This window comes from Limanda limanda, chromosome 9 (genome assembly GCF_963576545.1).
Source record: "Limanda limanda chromosome 9, fLimLim1.1, whole genome shotgun sequence".
Taxonomy (NCBI): Eukaryota; Metazoa; Chordata; class Actinopteri; order Pleuronectiformes; family Pleuronectidae; genus Limanda; species Limanda limanda.
In genome coordinates this window covers 555,001-574,812 of record NC_083644.1, presented here as the reverse complement: position 1 = coordinate 574,812, position 19,812 = coordinate 555,001, and the positions used below count along the sequence as shown (strand labels likewise).

General features: G+C 46.5%; 2 protein-coding genes across 2 annotated transcripts in view; one reads left to right on the top strand and one right to left on the bottom strand.

Annotated features, from left to right (window-relative positions):
- Window positions 1-4,566: 4,566 nt before the first annotated feature.
- tm2d1 (TM2 domain containing 1) lies at window positions 4,567-9,718 on the bottom strand. Its single transcript, XM_061078316.1, has 6 exons — window positions 9,486-9,718; window positions 8,863-8,936; window positions 8,642-8,750; window positions 8,052-8,143; window positions 7,420-7,493; window positions 4,567-4,866 (listed from the first exon to the last, which is right to left on the bottom strand). Exons 1-6 carry the CDS (start codon window positions 9,683-9,685, stop codon window positions 4,756-4,758), a joined length of 660 nt encoding a protein of 219 aa, XP_060934299.1. The 5' UTR covers window positions 9,686-9,718; the 3' UTR covers window positions 4,567-4,755.
- A 938-nt stretch (window positions 9,719-10,656) lies between these two features.
- The window catches only part of patj (PATJ crumbs cell polarity complex component), a 63,691-nt gene continuing 54,535 nt past the window's right edge, over window positions 10,657-19,812 (top strand). The window contains exons 1-3 of the mRNA XM_061077657.1: window positions 10,657-11,002; window positions 14,665-14,711; window positions 14,813-14,991. Coding sequence (XP_060933640.1) covers window positions 14,690-14,711; window positions 14,813-14,991 — 201 coding nt within the window. The 5' untranslated portion in view covers window positions 10,657-11,002; window positions 14,665-14,689. The remainder of the gene's footprint in view (window positions 11,003-14,664; window positions 14,712-14,812; window positions 14,992-19,812) is intronic.

Here is a 19,812-nt window from a genome sequence, read left to right as displayed (position 1 = left end):
GTTTTATTGAAGTGATCAGAGTCATGATGGTAAGATGTTGACACATCGTCCACGATGAAGACGACAACACACTGAGGACGGGACTGCCCCCCCCCCCCCCCTCAGTGTGTTGTCGTCTGGGCTCAGATTCTCTCCCTGGTTCTGGGGGAGTCGTCTCTCTCTCTCTCTCCTCTCAGGTTTCAGGGAGGGAGACGACCGCAGAGCAGCGTGAATAATTCAGCCGGCCGCCGACTGCAGGCATCGCCTTTCTACAACACACACACACACACACACACACACACACACACACACACACACACACACTCACACTCACACTCACACTCACACTCACACTCACACACACACACACACACACACACACTCACGCACACACACACAGAAGGCCACACCCTGTCTCAGTCTTAGCAGCAGATAAACATAATCGTAATATTAATAATCATTGATAGTAATGAAATGAGGGAATCATCTGTTTGAAAACAATGTAAAACATTTCTAATTTACTTAATTTCCACAAATCATCTTCATTCTCTGGTAAAAGTACGATAATAGAATCAGTTTTAGTCTCATGTTCGAGGGAGAACATCAGAAAACGACCAGAAACAAACTCATCCATGCTTTTAATCTGAAGGACTTTCATTCAACATGTTTAACTTTGTGTTTCCTGTGAGACACACACACACACACACAGTTACCTGGACACACACACACACACAATAACATAAATGTATTTTTTACATTCATGTATAAAAACGTTAATGTGAAACATACCAATGTTTAACATTTTAAAGAAGATTTGATAGTTTTGTCCGATCTGTTAACATGGAGGAGGCAGGTTTATGACCTCTACTGCGGTCAGCCACCAGGGGGCGCTCCAGATGATTTGGCTTCAGTTTGGGAGACATCATGTCGTCCATCTGTATTTAGTCTGTGAGCTGAACGTTCCTGGTAATGCTAACGTAATGCTAACGTTAGCTCTGTAGCATCAGCGAACACTTGATCTATGTCTTATTTCACAATATTAATCAAATACAAATAAACGAATATCACGCTATTAAGGTAAAAAAAAAAGTTTCAGTTCACGACTTTTCTCTGGATTAATGAATGAAAGTTTTTCTTGGTCTCGGCTGCTTCTTCATCCATTCACACCGAGCCGCGGTTACCACGGTGACAGCGGCCTAACGAAGGGCCAGGGACACGCCCCCACCACAGACACGCCCCCTCACAGACACCTCCGCCAGAATAAGAGCAATTAAAGAATTAAAGTAGAGGATTAAGGCGCCACACACGTCCACACACAAATGAGCATCGACCAGGGAGTGTGTGTGTGTGAGTGTGTGTGTGTGTGTGTGTGTGTGTGTGTGTGTGTGTGTGTGTGTGTGTGTGTGTGTGTGTGTGTGTGTGTGTGTGTGTGTGTGTGTGTTCTCCACAGTGAATAGTGATGAGCTCCAGGCTCAGTATGAAGTTGTATAATTGCTGCTGGTGTTTCTGATCGATACCGCACCCACCAGCCGGGCTCAGCCAATGGGAGCAGGCTTCCAGCAGGAGTGTGTGTGATTGTGTGTGTGTGAGTGTGTGTGTGTGTGTGTGTGTGTATGTGTGTGTGAGTGTGTGTGTGTGCACGCGTGAGGTGTTTGAAAACAGTTTTGAAAAGTTGCCAAAAAACAAAGCAGAATAAATGAACCACAACAAGGTTCAAATCAATGAAACCAAAATATTTTAGAACACTGCCGTCTTGTAACCCCCCCCCCACACACACACACACACGCTCTCCACCAATCAGGAGTCAGTCTCAGCTGTCAATCAGGACGTCTCTGTTTCATATCATCAAATAACTGATTCAAACCAAACTGATCAGAAACATCTTTACAAACATTTATTCAACGTCTACTTTGATATTTTAGTTTGGTCCGTGTCCCGTCTGCTAACATGGAGGAGGAGCTCCATGACCTGTACTGCAGCCAGCCACCAGGGGGCGCTCCAGATGGTTTGGCTTCACTTAAGTGAGCTGTCATGTTATTAGTTACTTTAAATATGTGGAACTTCAGCTTCAGTAAAGTAACTTTGCATCTACTCGAGTAGAAGTTTAGAGTAATCTGATTACAGCTTGTTGAGCCCAGAATATGTCAGGAGGAGTTTACTGATGAAGATATTTATCCCTCCTCTTCCTCCACTTCCTCTTCCTTCTCTTACTCTTCCTCCTTTCCTTCTCTTCCTCCTCATCCTGAATCTCCTCTTCTTTCCCTTCCTCCTCTTCCTTCTCTTCCTCTTCCTGCTCAACCTCCTCTTCCTCCTCTTCCTCTTCCTTCTCTTACTCTTCCTCCTTTCCTTCTCTTCCTCTTCCTCCTCTTCCTCCACTTCCTCTTCCTTCTCTTCCTCTTTCTCCTTTCCTTCTCTTCCTCCTCTTCCTCAACCTCCTCTTCATCCTCTCCCTTCTCTTCCTCCTCTTCCTCCTCCTCTTCCTCCTCCTCTCCCTTCTCTTCCTCCTCTTCCTCCTCCTCTTCCTCCTCTTCCTCCTATTCCTCCTCTTCCTCCTCTTCCTCCTCCTCCTCCTCTTCCTCCTCTTCCTCCTCCTCCTCTTCCTCCTACTCCTACGTCTCCTTCAAGGTTCTTCAAACACGGTCGAGATTTAAAGCGTCTGATCTTTAAATATGATTTTATCTCCCTGCTGACGAGACATTTACTCTGACAGGTCGACGTCTCCCCTGAGGAGGAAACTTATCCTCCCCCTCCTCCTCCTCCTCATCTTCCTCCTCCTCCTCCTCATCTTCCTCCTCCTCCTTCTCTTCCTCTTCCTCCTCTTCCTCCCCCTCCCCTTCCTCCTCCTCTCTTATATCTCCTCTCACCTCTCTTTCACTCCTCTCTTCACCTCATTTCTCCTGCTCCCTCCTGTTCGTCCCCACTGATAGTTACTGTGATTTACAGGCTCCCCCCCCCCCCCGTGTGTGTGTGTGTGTCTGTCTCTGTGTGTCTGTGTGTGTGTGTGTTGCAGTTTCTCCATCACATAAACACATTGTCACACTGTTGAAGATAAAATGTTTGTCAAACTTTGTGGAAACCTGTTTGTGTTTCCACAGTTACACTGATTGTCCTGAAGGGGGCGCACAGTCTGATTCACACTCTTTCTAACAAACAACTTCTTGAGTGATGACAGAACACATTTGATCACAGTGACCTTTGACCTTTGACCATCTTATTATTATGGGTTCATATTGAAGAAACTCCGTCATAGTTTCACGTTGATTTTGTGTTTATAACTCAATCAGCTGGTTCGCCCTCTGGTGGCCGGCTGCAGCACTGCTCTGTAACGCTGCCTCCTCCATGTTAGCAAGCGGGACACGGATCAAACTAAATATCAGATCTCATCTCCACGATCAGGACTCTAAATAACGTTATCACCACAAGAGGGCAGCGTTCCTGTTTGATGACTCATCGTTTACTCTTATCCAATCACAACCTGGAGTTTCTAACTTCCTGCCTGACGGTCGGCGAGCTACTGTCACGATCATCGTTAAATCCTCGGGCCAAGACGTTACTCTCCACTCTGCCACAGGGGGGCACTGACCCGCTTCAGAGCCATCGGCTGCTGTTAACGACCAATCAACATCCACGACACAAACACACACACACAGACACACACATGTGTTATCAGTAAGGTTGCCTCCTGTGTTTCGTTCCGGCTGATGTAACTGTAATTTCATGCCCTCTGTGTTTCCCGTGTGTGTGTCTGTGTCTGTGTGTGCGTCTATGTGTGTGTGCCTGTGTCTTTGTGTGTGTCTGTGTGGGTGGGTTTGCTGCTACATGACAATGAAAACAAAAGAAATTAAACCAATAGAATTAATGATATCATAATAAATCATATTTAGAATCCTGCTCAGAGCTGCAGTTCCTGTAATGTCCACTAGACGCTGCTGTGGCTGACTGAGACTGATTGAGGTAAACAAATTAATAATATTTTATTCAATGTTAATTTGTTGTGTGAACAAGTTGTAAATGGAGTTTCAAAATAAAGGACATGAGCACATGAGCTTCCTCTTGGAAGAGTTTCAGATGTTTCCAGTTCAACGTGTTGATGTCATGTGACGTCAGGTCAGAGGTCAACGTGTGTGTGAGTGTACTTGTTTTACTCGTGTTATTGGGACATGCAGAAACATCCTGAGGTAAATACATAGTTAAAATTCACATTGAAAAACATGAATCAATTTGAGTCTGAAGAAAATGAATAAGGATCAAGTGAATGTTCTTTTTTGAGATGAATGAGAATTTGAGAGTTTTCTTTTATGTAAATTCTCTTGAACAAGAAAAAAACTTGTTTGCATGTAAATTATATGAATATTATCTAGTGCATCTAATATTTAACTTCCACCTGGTTCAGAGGAAGTGAAACTGCTGTGATACTTTATCCTTAGTTTCCTGATCAAACACTGATTTAACAATAATGAAAATCAAGATCAATACTGATACAGACAAATAATTAACAACCACAATTAAAACAACAGGCGGCTTCAAACGAGGGTCACGATAAAAATCAAATATATATATTCACATCAATTCATAAAATGAGTCGTGTGTAGATCAACACAAAAACTTTATTTACAAAATCAAGTTTCATGGAAAAAATTAACTTAAATAACAGAACAGCAGTGAAAGTACATGTTACAGCAAAAGTCACTGAATAGTTCCGATAAAATATAAACTTGAAACAGAAAGACAACAAAACAATATAAATATTAACAAGCAGAATGAAGTTGTGATTGTTTACAGTGACAGGTGAGGCTTCCTGTACGTCTGGTTGCTGATGGAGAGGCGGGTCAGCCGGGCGCCGTAATAATCCACAATGTAGCTGGATCCGTCTGCTGGACCCACAATCTGCAGGAGGACACACAACAACACAACAGGGAGTCAGGACACACAACAACACAACAGGGAGTCAGGACACACAACAGCACAACATGGAGTCAGAGTCAACCAGCTGAGACTCGAACTCTGAGGATTCAGGTTCGTTTAAGGAATCAAACAGAAAATCTACATTATAAATGATAATAACAACAAACTTTAGAGATCAGCTGAGTTTCTGCAATAAGTTTTAAAATTGAGCTTCCAGATTTATGATGATCCAGGAATAATAAAGATGTTTTTATTGTTTTCTGTCGTGTGACGATCATCGTATCAACAGAGAATGTTCAGTTAAAACTGCAAATCTGAACTTCCTCCTGTCCGTCCCTGCTCCTCTTCACCTCCTCTTCACCTCCTCTTGCTCCTCTTCACCTCCTGCTGACGGATTCACCTCCTCTTGCTCCTCATCTTCATCTCCTCTTCACCTCCTCTGAAACCCTTCACCAGGAAGAAGGGATCCGTCCCTTCACCTCCTCTTGCTCCTCTTCACCTCCTGCTGACGGATTCACCTCCTCTTCACCTCCTCTGAAACCCTTCACCAGGAAGAAGGGATTCGTCCCTGCTCCTCTTCACCTCCTCTTGCTCCTCTTCACCTCCTTCTGACGGATTCACCTCCTCTTCACCTCCTTCTGATGGATTCACCTCCTCTTCACTTCCTCTTTACCTCCTCTGAATCCCTTTACCAGGAAGAAGGGATTTGTCCCTGCTCCTCTTCACCTCCTCTTGCTCCTCTTCACCTCCTTCTGACGGATTCACCTCCTCTTCACCTCCTGCTGACAGATTCACCTCTTCTTCACCTCCTCTTGCTCCTCTTCACCTCCTTCTGACGGATTCACCTCCTCTTCACCTCCTGCTGACAGATTTACCTCCTCTTCACCTCCTCCTCACCTCCTCTGAATCCCTTCACCAGGAAGAAGGGATTCGTCCCTTCACCTCCTCTTCACCTCCTCTTGCTCCTCTTCACCTCCTGCTGACGGATTCACCTCCTCTTGCTCCTCCTCTTCACCTCCTGCTGACGGATGCACCTCCTCTTCACCTCCTCTGAAACCCTTCACCAGGAAGAAGGGATTCGTCCCTTCACCTCCTCTTGCTCCTCTTCACCTCCTCTGAATCCCTTCACCAGGAAGAAGGGATTCGTCCCTGCTCCTCTTCACCTCCTCTTGCTCCTCTTCACCTCCTTCTGATGGATTCACCTCCTCTTCACCTCCTGCTGACGGATTCACCTCCTCTTCACCTCCTCTTCACCTCCTCTGAATCCCTTTACCAGGAAGAAGGGATTCGTCCCTGCTCCTCTTCACCTCCTCTTGCTCCTCTTCACCTCCTTCTGACGGATTCACCTCCTCTTCACCTCCTGCTGACAGATTTACCTCCTCTTCACCTCCTCCTCACCTCCTCTGAATCCCTTCACCAGGAAGAAGGGATTCGTCCCTGCTCCTCTTCACCTCCTCTTGCTCCTCTTCACCTCCTTCTGACGGATTCACCTCCTCTTCACCTCCTGCTGACAGATTTACCTCCTCTTCACCTCCTCCTCACCTCCTCTGAATCCCTTCACCAGGAAGAAGGGATTCGTCCCTTCACCTCCTCTTGCTCCTCTTCACCTCGTGCTGACAGATTTACCTCCTCTTCACCTCCTCCTCACCTCCTCTGAATCCCTTCACCAGGAAGAAGGGATTCGTCCCTGCTCCTCTTCACCTCCTCTTGCTCCTCTTCACCTCCTTCTGACGGATTCACCTCCTCTTCACCTCCTGCTGACAGATTTACCTCCTCTTCACCTCCTCCTCACCTCCTCTGAATCCCTTCACCAGGAAGAAGGGATTCGTCCCTTCACCTCCTCTTGCTCCTCTTCACCTCGTGCTGACGGATTCACCTCCTCTTCACCTCCTCTTGCTCCTCTTCACCTCCTCTTGCTCCTCTTCACCTCCTGCTGACGGATTCACCTCCTCTTCACCTCCTCTTGCTCCTCTTCACCTCCTCTTGCTCCTCTTCACCTCCCGTCTCTCTCTCTCCATCCGTCCCCTCGCCTTTCATCTCTAATCCGTGGCTCATCCTGACGCACGCTGCTCGATGGATCTCCATAAATAATAATCAAAAGGCCGACGCCTGTTTATTCACGACTCCCCCCCCCTCAGTTAGTGTGAAGTTATGAGTCTGATGATGAGGAGGAACTCTTCATCCCACGAGCCACAGGAAACTGAGCATCTGGGTTTTAAATCACTTCACGAAATTCAACTCAAGCGTCAGTGTCAGGAATTAAAATTCATCTTCTGATTTTGTGATTTTAACGTCTCGTTTAGTTTTGAAGAAAAGCAGCAAATCTCTCAGAGAAAATATTTGACTTTGGCGACTCATCAATCATCAAAATACCAATTATTTTTTGTGTCGATCAACCTAACGAGTCAGTTCTACTTTTAACTTTTGATCAGAATAGATCGACATTAATTTGGTTTTTCACTTTCACAGAGTGGGTGTGGCCCGGGTAGCGGAGCCGGGGGCGGGGCCGGGGGCGGGACCAGGGGCGGGACTCACCTGCATGGCGATCAGTATGAAGTCGATCAATGTTCCAATTCCACAGAAACCAACGGTACAGAACTTCAAGAGACCTGAGAAAGAGGAGGAGACAAGGTGAGTCAGAAGCAACTCCCTCACGTCCAGAGTCTGTGATCACACACACAAGATCATATCTATATCTATATCTATAACAATAATAACAATAGTTTCCTGCTGTTTCTTTTTCTGCCGTGATCTCAGAATGAACTAAATATTGTTCACATGTCTATCGTTTACATCCTGCAAATCCGGAAGTTCTTTACTCTCTGATTTTTCGGTCTGCCCTCTAGTGGTTTCCTCCGGGGACACGGGTCGTACATCGGGAAGAAGAACGTGAACAACTACGGTCACGCACAGGTTGTTTAACCAGGAAGTAAATCTGAGGCCTTGTGTTTCATTACAGTTGGGTAACCCAGGTGTGTGTGTGTGTGTGTGTGTACCTAGAGCTGGGTAACCCAGGTGTGTGTGTGTGTGTGTGTGTGTGTGTGTGTGTGTGTGTGTGTGTGTGTACCTAGAGCTGGGTAGCCCAGGTGTGTGTGTGTGTGTGTGTGTGTGTGTGTGTGTACCTAGAGCTGGGTAGCCCAGGTGTGTGTGTGTGTGTGTGTGTGTACCTAGAGCTGGGTAGCCCAGGTAGAAGCGGTCCGCTCCGATCCAGCCCAGGAACAGAGACAGAGCCACGGCCACTTTGTAGGAATAACCGCTCCTGAGAGAAAACACATGGTTCTCAGAGATGGATTTCAATAATGAATTAAATACAATGATAACAAGAATTTTGAGCAAAAAACGTATCTATGGTTTCTACGAATTAGAATGTAAGACTAAGACTGAGACAACCCCAGGGTCTGTGTCTGTCCTCCAGGTGAGACAGAGGGACACGTGTCACAACTTCTTTCTCGTAATTCTGAGTCGAGAAAATGGAAAACATTTCATATCTGATATGTCTGATTCATGTGACGGGAAGTTATTAATTCTTCATGTGCTGCAGCAAAACATGACAGAAGCGTCTGGGTTCAAGTCATCGATCCCAGTTTGAACATTAACATTCAGTTTGTTTATTAATGAAGTATTTTAGAAAATAAAAATGAGACTCAGTTCATAGAACTCGTCTGTGTCCACACTCTTCATCTCAGGGTTGACTCAGAGCTGTGTGTCTGTGTGTGTGTCTGTGTGTGTGTGTGTGTGTCTGTGTGTGAACACTCACACATTCCTGCAGGAGATGGTCTTGTTGAAGCCCACTTCCTTCCCACTGAACCGGACCTCCGTCCCATTGGAGAGTCGGCAGCTGATGTTTGGAGCAGGGAGACACTCCACTGAAAACACACACACACACACACACAGACACACACAGGTTGTGAGATTTATGACTTGAGTGTCGTTGAAGACGTAAACACACAAACAGACGTCACTTCCGGTCGCACTCACCCCACGCCGTGGCGTCCAGGCAGTTCTCCGGCTCCTGAGTGGCTTCATCGATCTTTGGTCCGTTACACAAATACATGAGAAGAGTGAAGGAGTCCAACACAACAGTGAGACAACAACGACAACACAACAACTCATCCTAACCCGTGGCACCGATGCATAACAAGTGTATACAACAGTACACAACAGTAACACAAGACTGTCATGACAATAAGACAACACTAACACAACATAAGACAGCCTGACATTAACACCAACACCAGCTAACACAACAACACAACCTGACCCTAATACACACACTATAACAACAGTGAGCTAACACATCAGTTAGCCTGTTAGCTTAGCCTCAGTGAGGCTGTTAGCTGGTTAGCATAGCCTCAGAGAGCTAACACAGCAGTTAGCCTGTTAGCTGAGCCTCAGAGAGCTAACACAGCAGTTAGCCTCTTAGCTTAGCCTCAGTGAGCTAACACAGCAGTTAGCCTGTTAGCTTAGCCTCAGTGAGGCTGTTAGCTGGTTAGCTTAGCCTCAGTGAGTTAACACAGCAGTTAGCCGGTTAGCTTAGCCTCAGAGAGCTAACACAGCAGTTAGCCTGTTAGCTTAGCATCAGAGAGCTAGCAGTCGGATACTGTCCGAGCCGCAGCTCCTCGCAGCTCCGCGCCTCCTCGGTCAGCGCCTGATCGAAGTGGACACACACCGAGAGGACGAGCAGGGGCCAGAACCAGGAGAACCCGGAGAACCTGGAGAACCTGGAGAACCAGGGGCACCAGGAGAACCCGGAGAACCCGGAGAACCAGGAGCACAACACAGACGTCCTGGAGGACGCCATGGCTGAGGCTGTCACGTGACACGGTGCTGCGTTCAAGGTGTTAAATTCCCGTTGTGACAGAACCACACATAGATATAAACATAAACTTTATATATATCTATGGAAACACAGCTCAGTGCTGATCTGACGTCAGACTGAACTTCTCTCATGTGTTTACTTTATATTCTCTCTCTTCTACTTTCAAATAAAACACCAGAGTAACTGCATCATCATTATGAAAGTATTGTCATGTTTCACAAGTCTTCACAGTTAATATAATATTAAAAACATTACTGCAGCTGAGTGACAATAAAATACTTTTGTGTACTTATTATCTTCTCATTATTTTGGTATTTTAACAGTTGACTCTGTTTTTTTAAGTGTAAAAGTATTTTTATAAAAGTTATGAATATTATACCATAAGTCATTAATTGTTATTGACTACGACACAGATCAAATCAGTCATGGCTTCCAAACATCAGGGAACCAAGATTGTTGGACTTATGATTCTATAATACACACATAATATATAAGTACATGTACATTTATTCTGAATAAATATTCAGTCATTCTCATCCTGTTTTTTATTCATACCTGAAGATTCGCAGTCTGTTATTACTAGATTATTATAAATATAAGTTTAAAGAGGATGGAAAGTAAATTGACTAGAATTTGATTGATTATATTAATTAATATAGTTGAAGGTTTTACATAAAGTGAATGAACATTAAAGAGAGTAGAACATAGTTCATATCCTTCAGTTTTTTTCTCTTAATTGTATTCTTAGTTTTGTACGGTAGATATTGTCATCGTTTATGAGTCATATGATAAACTGGATAAAGAAATATTAAAGAAAAAATCACGGAATCAACATCAGAGTCACGAAGCAGAAACAATAAAGACTTTATAACACTTTATGAAACTTGATGAAAGTAAGAAGTGTCACACATCATGTGTCAGTGAGTGTTGGTATGTCCGCCTGCCTGTGAACGCAGCAGTACAGCGGCTCCCCCGGCGGACTCAGCCCAGTTGAGGTGAAGCTTCTCCGGGTTCAGATCCGTCCGCAGGTCGCTGTGCTCCCGGTCCCCCGGTCCTCCGGTTCTCCGGTTCCCCGGTTCTCCGGTTCTCCGGTTCCCCGGTTCTCCGGTTCCCCGGTTCTCCGGTCCCTCGGTCCCAGGACCCTCGTCCCGGTTCGACCCGTAACGACACTTTCCACTTTCACAGTTCAGGAAGCTAAGTTAGCATACTAGCAGGCGGCGGAGGGTGTGTGTGTTGTGTGTCGGTGCAGTTGTGTCGCTGATGGAGGAGAAGTTGTGTGTTTCCACAAGAGGAGAAAAGGTGAGTTTATAAAATGTATTCTTCTTCTTCTTCTTCTTCTTCTTCTTCTTCTTCTTCTTCTTCTTCTTCTTCATGTCCATCCACCTGTTGATTTGTGGAGGATGAAGCTTCGTTCCTGTTTGTAGAGTGCAAACACAACACAACAACACATAAACACGCACCACAACAACACGCACCACAACAACACACTTGTTGATTACAGCCTATCTCCCCCCCCCCCCCCCCTCTGAGTTTCACTTCCGGCTCTTCCCAGGTGAGGTCACAGGTGAGTTTCACTTCGCACGCACTCAGTTTCTGTGTGTGTGTGTGTGTGAGTGTGAGTGTGAGTGTGAGTGTGAGTGTGAGTGTGTGTGTGTGTGTGTGTGTGTGTGTGTGTGTGTGTGTGTGTGTGTGTGTGTGTGTGTGTGTGTGTGTGTGTGTGTGTGTGTGAGAGAGATCAGTGTGATAACGAGCCTCTCACCTGAACGCGTCACCGACCGCTCACACCGTTACACACATGTAAACAATCATAAACCAACCATTAATGTTTACTGTGCTACTGAGTCATGTTTGTGTTGGGCTGTATGTCCTTTTGTGTTTTTGTTGGTTTTGTCTCTTTGTGGTTGTCTTGTGTCTCTTTGTGGTTGTCTTGTGTCTCTTTGTGGTTGTTTTGCGTCTCTTTGTGGTTGTTTTGCGTCACTTTGTGGTTTGTAATGCGTCTGTTTGTGGTTGTTTTGCGTCTCTTTGTGGTTTGTAATGTGTGTCTTTGTGGTTGTTTTGCGTCTCTTTGTGGTTTGTAATGTGTCTGTTTGTGGTTGTTTTGCGTCTCTTTGGGGCTGTTTTGTGTCTCTTTGTGGTTGTTTTGCGTCACTTTGTGGTTGTTTTGCGTCTCTTTTTGGTTGTTTTCTGTCACTTTCTGGTTGTTCTGTCTCTGTGGTTGTTTTGCGTCACTTTGTGGTTGTTTTGCGTCTCTTTGTGAATGTTTTGTGTGTCTTTGTGGTTGTTTTCTGTCTTTGTGGTTGTTTTCTGTCTCTTTGTGGTTGTTTTGCGTCTCTTTGTGGATGTTTTGTGTCTCTTTGTGGTTGTTTTGCGTCTCTTTGTGGTGGTTTTGTGACTCTTTGTGGTTGTTTTGTGTCTCTTTCTGGTTGTTTTCTGTCTTTGTGGTTTTGTGTCTCTTTCTGGTTGTTTTCTGTCTTTGTGGTTGTTTTGCGTCTGTTTGTGGTTGTTTTGCGTCTCTTTGTGGTTGTTTTGCGTCTCTTTGTGGTTGTTTTGTTTCTCTTTCTGGTTGTTTTCTGTCTTTGTGGTTTTGTGTCTCTTTCTGGTTGTTTTCAGTCTTTGTGGTTGTTTTGCGTCTGTTTGTGGTTGTTTTGCGTCTCTTTGTGGTTGTTTTGCGTCACTTTGTGGTTGTTTTGCGTTACTTTGTGGTTGTTTTGTGTCTCTTTCTGGTTGTTTTCTGTCTTTGTGGTTGTTTTGCGTCTCTTTGTGGATGTTTTACGTCTCTTTTTGGTTGTTTTCTGTCTTTGTGGTTGTTTTGCGTCTCTTTTTGGTTGTTTTGCGTCACTTTGTGGTTGTTTTGCGTCTCTTTGTGGATGTTTTGTGTCTCTTTGTGGTTGTTTTGTGTCTCTTTCTGGTTGTTTTCTGTCTTTGTGGTTGTTTTGCGTCGCTTTGTGGTTGTTTTGCGTCTCTTTGTGGATGTTTTGTGTCTCTTTGTGGTTGTTTTGTGTCTCTTTCTGGTTGTTTTCTGTCTTTGTGGTTGTTTTGCGTCTCTTTGTGGTTGTTTTGCGTCTCTTTGTGGTTGTTTTGCGTCTCTTTGTAGTTGTTTTGTGTCTCTTTCTGGTTGTTTTGTGTCTTTGTGGTGGTTTTGCATCTGTTTGTGGTTGTTTTGCGTCTCTTTCTGGTTTGTAATGTGTCTCTTTGTGGTTGTTTTGCGTCTCTTTGTGGTTTGTAATGTGTCTGTGGTTGTTTTGCGTTTGTTTGGGGTTGTTTTGTGTCTCTTTGTGATTGTTTTGCGTCTCTTTGTGGTTGTTTTGCGTCACTTTGTGGTTGTTTTGTGTCTCTTTCTGGTTGTTTTCTGTCTTTGTGGTTGTTTTGCGTCTCTTTGTGGATGTTTTGTGTCTCTTTGTGGATGTTTTGTGTCTCTTTCTGGTTGTTTTGTGTCTTTGTGGTTGTTTTGCGTCTCTTTGTGGTTGTTTTGCGTCTCTTTGTGGATTTTTTGTGTCTCTTTCTGGTTGTTTTGTGTCTTTGTGGTGGTTTTGCATCTGTTTGTGGTTGTTTTGCGTCTCTTTCTGGTTTGTAATGTGTCTCTTTGTGGTTGTTTTGCGTCTCTTTGTGGTTTGTAATGTGTCTGTGGTTGTTTTGCGTCTCTTTGTGGTTGTTTTGCGTCTCTTTGTGGATGTTTTGTGTCTCTTTCTGGTTGTTTTGTGTCTTTGTGGTGGTTTTGCATCTGTTTGTGGTTGTTTTGCGTCTTTCTGGTTTGTAATGTGTCTCTTTGTGGTTGTTTTGCGTCTCTTTGTGGTTTGTAATGTGTCTGTGGTTGTTTTGCGTTTGTTTGGGGTTGTTTTGTGTCTCTTTGTGATTGTTTTGCGTCTCTTTGTGGTTGTTTTGCGTCACTTTGTGGTTGTTTTCTGTCTCTTTCTGGTTGTTTTCTGTCTTTGTGGTTGTTTTGCGTCTCTTTGTGGATGTTTTGTGTCTCTTTCTGGTTGTTTTCTGTCTTTGTGGTTGTTTTGCGTCACTTTGTGGTTGTTTTGCGTCTCTTTGTGGATGTTTTGTGTCTCTTTCTGGTTGTTTTGTGTCTCTCTCTGGTTGTTTTGCGTCACTTTGTGGTTGTTTTGCCTCTCTTTGTGGATGTTTTGTGTCTCTTCTGGTTGTTTTGTGTCTCTTTCTGGTTGTTTTCTGTCTTTGTGGTTGTTTTGCGCTTCTTTGTGGATGTTTTGTGTCTCTTTCTGGTTGTTTTGTGTCTCTTTCTGGTGGTTTTCTGTCTTTGAGGTTGTTTTGTGTCTCTTTCTGGTTGTTTTGCGTCTCTTTGTGGATGTTTTGTGTCTCTTTGTGGTTGTTTTGCGTCTCTTTGTGGTTGTTTTGCTTCTCTTTGTGGTTGTTTTGTGTCTCTTTGTGGTTGTTTTGCGTCTCTTTGTGGATGTTTTGTGTCTCTCTTTGTGGTTGTTTTGCATCTCTTTGTGGTGGTTTTGTGTCTCTTTGTGGTTGTTTTGTGTCTCTTTCTGGTTGTTTTCTGTCTTTGTGGTTTTGTGTCTCTTTGTGGTGGTTTTGTGTCTCTTTGTGGTGGTTTTGTGTCTCTTTGTGGTTGTTTTCTGTCTTTGTGGTTGTTTTGTGTGTCTTTGTGGTTGTTTTGTGTCTTTGTGGTTGTTTTCGTCTTCTTTGTTAAGTTTATTGACCTGTGTCTACCGCAGCGGTTGTTTTCTGTCTTTGTGGTTGTTTTGCGTCACTTTGTGGTTATTTTGTGTCTCTTTGTGGTTGTTTTGTGGTTGTTTTGTGTCTCTTTGTGGTTGTTTTGTGTGTCTTTGTGGTTGTTTTGTCTTCTTTGTTAAGTTTATTGACCTGTGTCTACCGCAGCGGTTGTTTTGTTGATCTTTGTGTTATCGTTGCCTGTCAGGAATCATCCATCGAGTTTCTATGATTCATTTGATTTGAAATGAAAGTGAAATGATTTTCTCTTGTTTCTCTTGAAGCAGAACGACCGACAGAAGGAAGAAGATGTTTGAAAACGTCCTGACAGGTAAAAATCGTTTTCATCAAGTTGTCATCATTCAGACTGTTGACTTGTTACAGCAGGTTTACACTCTGTGTGTGTCTGTGTGTGTCCCCGCCCCCCCTCAGTGTCCTCTGCCGAGCGGCAGCAGGTCCTCGGAGCTCTGGACCGGCTCCACTCTAAACTGGTCCAGAAGGAGGAGTGGACTCACAGTGACTCTGTGGTGAACCTGAGGGAGACGCTGCAGAGTCCTCTGTTCAACCACATCCTGACCCTGCAGCACTCCATCAAGCAGCTGAGACACCAGGTGAGAGACCGAAGACAAGACCACAGACACACACACAACCACAGACACACACACAACCACAGACACAACCACACAACCACAGACACAACCACAGACACAGACACAACCACAGACACAACCACAGACACAACCACATCCTGACCCTGCAGCACTCCATCAAGCAGCTGAGACACCAGGTGAGAGACCGAAGACAAGACCACAGACACACACACAACCACAGACACAACCACACAACCACAGACACAACCACAGACACAGACACAACCACAGACACAACCACAGACACAACCACATCCTGACCCTGCAGCACTCCATCAAGCAGCTGAGACACCAGGTGAGAGACCACAGACAAGACCACAGACACACACACAACCACAGACACACACACAACCACAGACACAACCACACAACCACAGACACAACCACAGACACAGACACAACCACAGACACAACCACAGACACAACCACATCCTGACCCTGCAGCACTCCATCAAGCAGCTGAGACACCAGGTGAGAGACCACAGACAAGACCACAACCACAGACACAACCACAGACACACACACAACCACAGACACAGACACAACCACACACACAACCACAGACACAACCACAACCACAGACACAACCACATCCTGACCCTGCAGCACTCCATCAAGCAGCTGAGACACCAGGTGAGACCCTGCTGGGGACAAGACCTCAACCACAACCACAGACACAACCATAGACCACACACACAACCAAAGACACAACCACAGACACAACCACAGACCACAGATCACAGACACAACCACTGACACAATCACACAAACAACCACAGACACAACCACAGACCACAGATCACAGACACAACCACAGACACAACCACAGACTCAGGTTCATCTTTCTTTCTGCCAAAGTTTATTCTGTTTTCAGACCAACAAACAGAAACACTGATTCTTATCAAACCGTCGGCTCCACTTCTAACTACGTCACCTCCTCAGTGATGTTATTGCACCTGACAGGAGAATTAGCGCCCCCTAATGTTTATCTCCTTGAATTACCTCTTAATATTCACGAAACAAATTTCTTTTGGGAAGATATTTTGAACAGACAGAACAGGATGAGGACCTGTCTGATTCTACTGGTTTTATTAATCTGATCAACTTAACTGAGGTGAATTTAAGCTTTTATTCAACATTACTGACTTTGACCTGATTTTAAAGACATTTTTTTTAGTAAAAACAACTCGATCCTGAATTATAAAACTTGGAATATTGTTATTACAGCAGCAGTTCTTGTGAATGTGGAAACAGCGACACGTCCTCGCTGCAGGTTTGAGCTCAGAGACAGAACCCGTCTAGAGGAGTCGAGCTGGACTGAAGTGGACTGAAGAGTCAGAGGTCGGGTCGGGTCACAGAGACAGAACCCGTCCAGAGGAGCTGAGCTGGACTGAAGTGGACTGAAGAGTCAGACGTCGGGTCGGGTCACAGAGACAGAACCCGTCCAGAGGAGCTGAGCTGGACTGAAGTGGACTGAAGAGTCAGAGGTCGGGTCGGGTCACAGAGATCCGGCTCCTCCAGGTTCACTGAAGTGGACTGAAGAGCTGAAGAGTCAGAGGTCGGGTCGGGTCACAGAGATCCGGCTCCTCCAGGTGGACTGAAGTGGACTGAAGTGGACTGAAGAGTCAGAGGTCGGGTCGGGTCACAGAGATCCGGCTCCTCCAGGTGGACTGAAGTGGACTGAAGTGGATGAAGAGTCAGAAGTCGGGTCGGGTCACAGAGATCTGGCTCCTCCAGGTGAACTGAAGTGGACTGAAGAGCTGAAGAGTCAGAGGTCGGGTCGGGTCACAGAGATCCGGCTCCTCCAGGTGAAGCAGCACCTGGACCCCCTGAAGAAGGAGTTAGTAGAAGCACCTGGACCCCCTGAAGGAGGAGGAGTTAGTAGAAGCACCTGGACCCCTAAAGGAGGAGGAGTTAGTAGAAGCACCTGGACCCCCTGAAGGAGGAGTTAGTAGAAGCACCTGGACCCCCTGAAGGAGGAGGAGTTAGTAGAAGCACTTGGACCCCCTGAAGGAGGAGGAGTTAGTAGAAGCAGCTGGACCCCCTGAAGGAGGAGTTAGTAGAAGCACCTGGACCCCCTGAAGGAGGAGGAGTTAGTAGAAGCAGCTGGACCCCCTGAAGGAGGAGTTAGTAGAAGCACCTGGACCCCCTGAAGGAGGAGTTAGTAGAAGCAGCACCTGGACCCCCTGAAGGAGGAGTTAGTAGAAGCACCTGGACCTCCTGAAGGAGGAGGAGTTAGTAGAAGCAGCTGGACCCCCTGAAGGAGGAGTTAGTAGAAGCACCTGGACCCTCTGAAGGAGGAGTTAGTAGAAGCAGCACCTGGACCCCCTGAAGGAGGAGTTAGTAGCAGCACCTGGACCCCCTGAAGGAGGAGTTAGTAGCAGCACTTGGACCCCCTGAAGGAGGAGTTAGTAGAAGCACCTGAACCCCCTGAAGGAGGAGTTAGTAGCAGCACCTGGACCCCCTGAAGGAGGAGGAGTTAGTAGAAGCACCTGGACCTCCTGAAGGAGGAGTTAGTAGAAGCACCTGGATCCCCTGAAGGAGGAGTTAGTAGAAGCACCTGGATCCCCTGAAGGAGGAGGAGTTAGTAGAAGCACCTGGACCTCCTGAAGGAGGAGTTAGTAGCAGCACCTGGACCCCCTGAAGGAGGAGTTAGTAGAAGCACCTGGACCCCCTGAAGGAGGAGGAGTTAGTAGAAGCACCTGGACCCCCTGAAGGAGGAGGAGTTAGTAGAAGCAGCTGGACCCCCTGAAGGAGGAGTTAGTAGAAGCACCTGGACCCCCTGAAGGAGGAGTTAGTAGAAGCACCTGGACCTCCTGAAGGAGGAGGAGTTAGTAGCAGCACCTGGACCCCCTGAAGGAGGAGTTAGTAGCAGCACCTGGACCCCCTGAAGGAGGAGTTAGTAGCAGCACTTGGACCCCCTGAAGGAGGAGTTAGTAGAAGCACCTGAACCCCCTGAAGGAGGAGTTAGTAGCAGCACCTGGACCCCCTGAAGGAGGAGGAGTTAGTAGAAGCACCTGGACCTCCTGAAGGAGGAGTTAGTAGAAGCACCTGGATCCCCTGAAGGAGGAGTTAGTAGAAGCACCTGGACCCCCTGAAGGAGGAGGAGTTAGTAGAAGCACCTGGACCTCCTGAAGGAGGAGTTAGTAGCAGCACCTGGACCCCCTGAAGGAGGAGTTAGTAGCAGCACCTGGACCCCCTGAAGGAGGAGGAGTTAGTAGAAGCACCTGGACCTCCTGAAGGAGGAGTTAGTAGAAGCACCTGGATCCCCTGAAGGAGGAGTTAGTAGAAGCACCTGGACCCCCTGAAGGAGGAGGAGTTAGTAGAAGCACCTGGACCTCCTGAAGGAGGAGTTAGTAGCAGCACCTGGACCCCCTGAAGGAGGAGTTAGTAGAAGCACCTGGACCCCCCTGAAGGAGGAGCTAGTAGAAGCACCTGGACCCCCTGAAGGAGGAGTTAGTAGAAGCACCTGGACCTCCTGGAGGAGGAGGAGTTAGTAGAAGCACCTGGACCCTCTGAAGGAGGAGGAGTTAGTAGAAGCACCTGGACCCCCTGAAGGAGGAGCTAGTAGAAGCACCTGGACCCCCTGAAGGAGGAGGAGTTAGTAGAAGCACCTGGACCCCCTGAAGGAGGAGTTAGTAGAAGCACCTGGACCCCCTGAAGGAGGAGGAGTTAGTAGAAGCACCTGGACCCCCTGAAGGAGGAGTTAGTAGAACCTGGACCCCCTGGAGGAGGAGTTATTAGAACCTGGACCCCCTGAAGTAGGAGGAGTTAGTAGAAGCAGCTTCCTGGCGTTGAACACGTGTGTGAACAGAACCAGGACTTGAGATGATGTCACCAGGTGCTGCTCTGGTGTTTTATCATTTGACTCTAACATCATCTCTGCACGTGTCCAGGTGTGGACGGGTATCGGACCCCCGGCCCGGCGCTGTGACCTGTGGGTGGGGCTGAGTGGGGACGCCGACTCCTCATCTGTATTCAGCTCCAGCTCCCGGAGACGCTCGGTCTTTACAATAAACAATCCGCCGGCCAAATTAACATAATGGCAATAACCCACGGCGGGCTTCATATTCTAAGTGCTGCGAAGGTCGGAGCTGAGTCTATGAATGCGTCGGTGGAGACCGGTGGAGGGTGTATGAAGCTGGGACTTCTCTCTCTCTCTTTCTCCTCCCTCCCTCCCTCCCTCCCTCCCCGGCGCTCTGCGGATCTATCAAGCTTTAATATCTGGTGTCCTGGTTTGAGTAACGGCCTTGTCGGGGCTGTATTGATGAAATGGCTTCGGGATCCTGCTCCGTCAGCCCGGCCTGAATCAGCTGCAGACTGATAAGTTTCCACAATGTGAGTGTAAAGGTCATTAATACATTACCTGTTCAGAGAGAGAGAGGGAGAGAGAGAGGGAGAGAGAGAGGGAGAGAGAGAGAGAGAGAGAGAGAGCGAGCACAGGAATCTATTGATTTCTCCTCCCCTCTCCTCCCCTCTTACCCCGGCCTCCACTTTATTTTTTTTTCCTCCATGTCTTTCTTTCTTGTCGACAATGTCCTTGCATTTAAGGGTTCCTCCCCTTCTCTCTCTCTCTCCCCTTCTCCCTCCCTCCTTCCCTCCTTCCCTCTCCCCCTCTTCCTCCCTCTCCTCCTCCCTCTCTTTTCCATCCCTCTGTCTCTCTCTTTGTTGACTGGACAGGTTTTTGCCACCAGACATTAAACCACAGAGACGTGTGTGACGCTGAATCCTCTCTTTCTGTTTTTCCACCACATGTTTCTGTTAAAAGAGATTTTAGGCTCA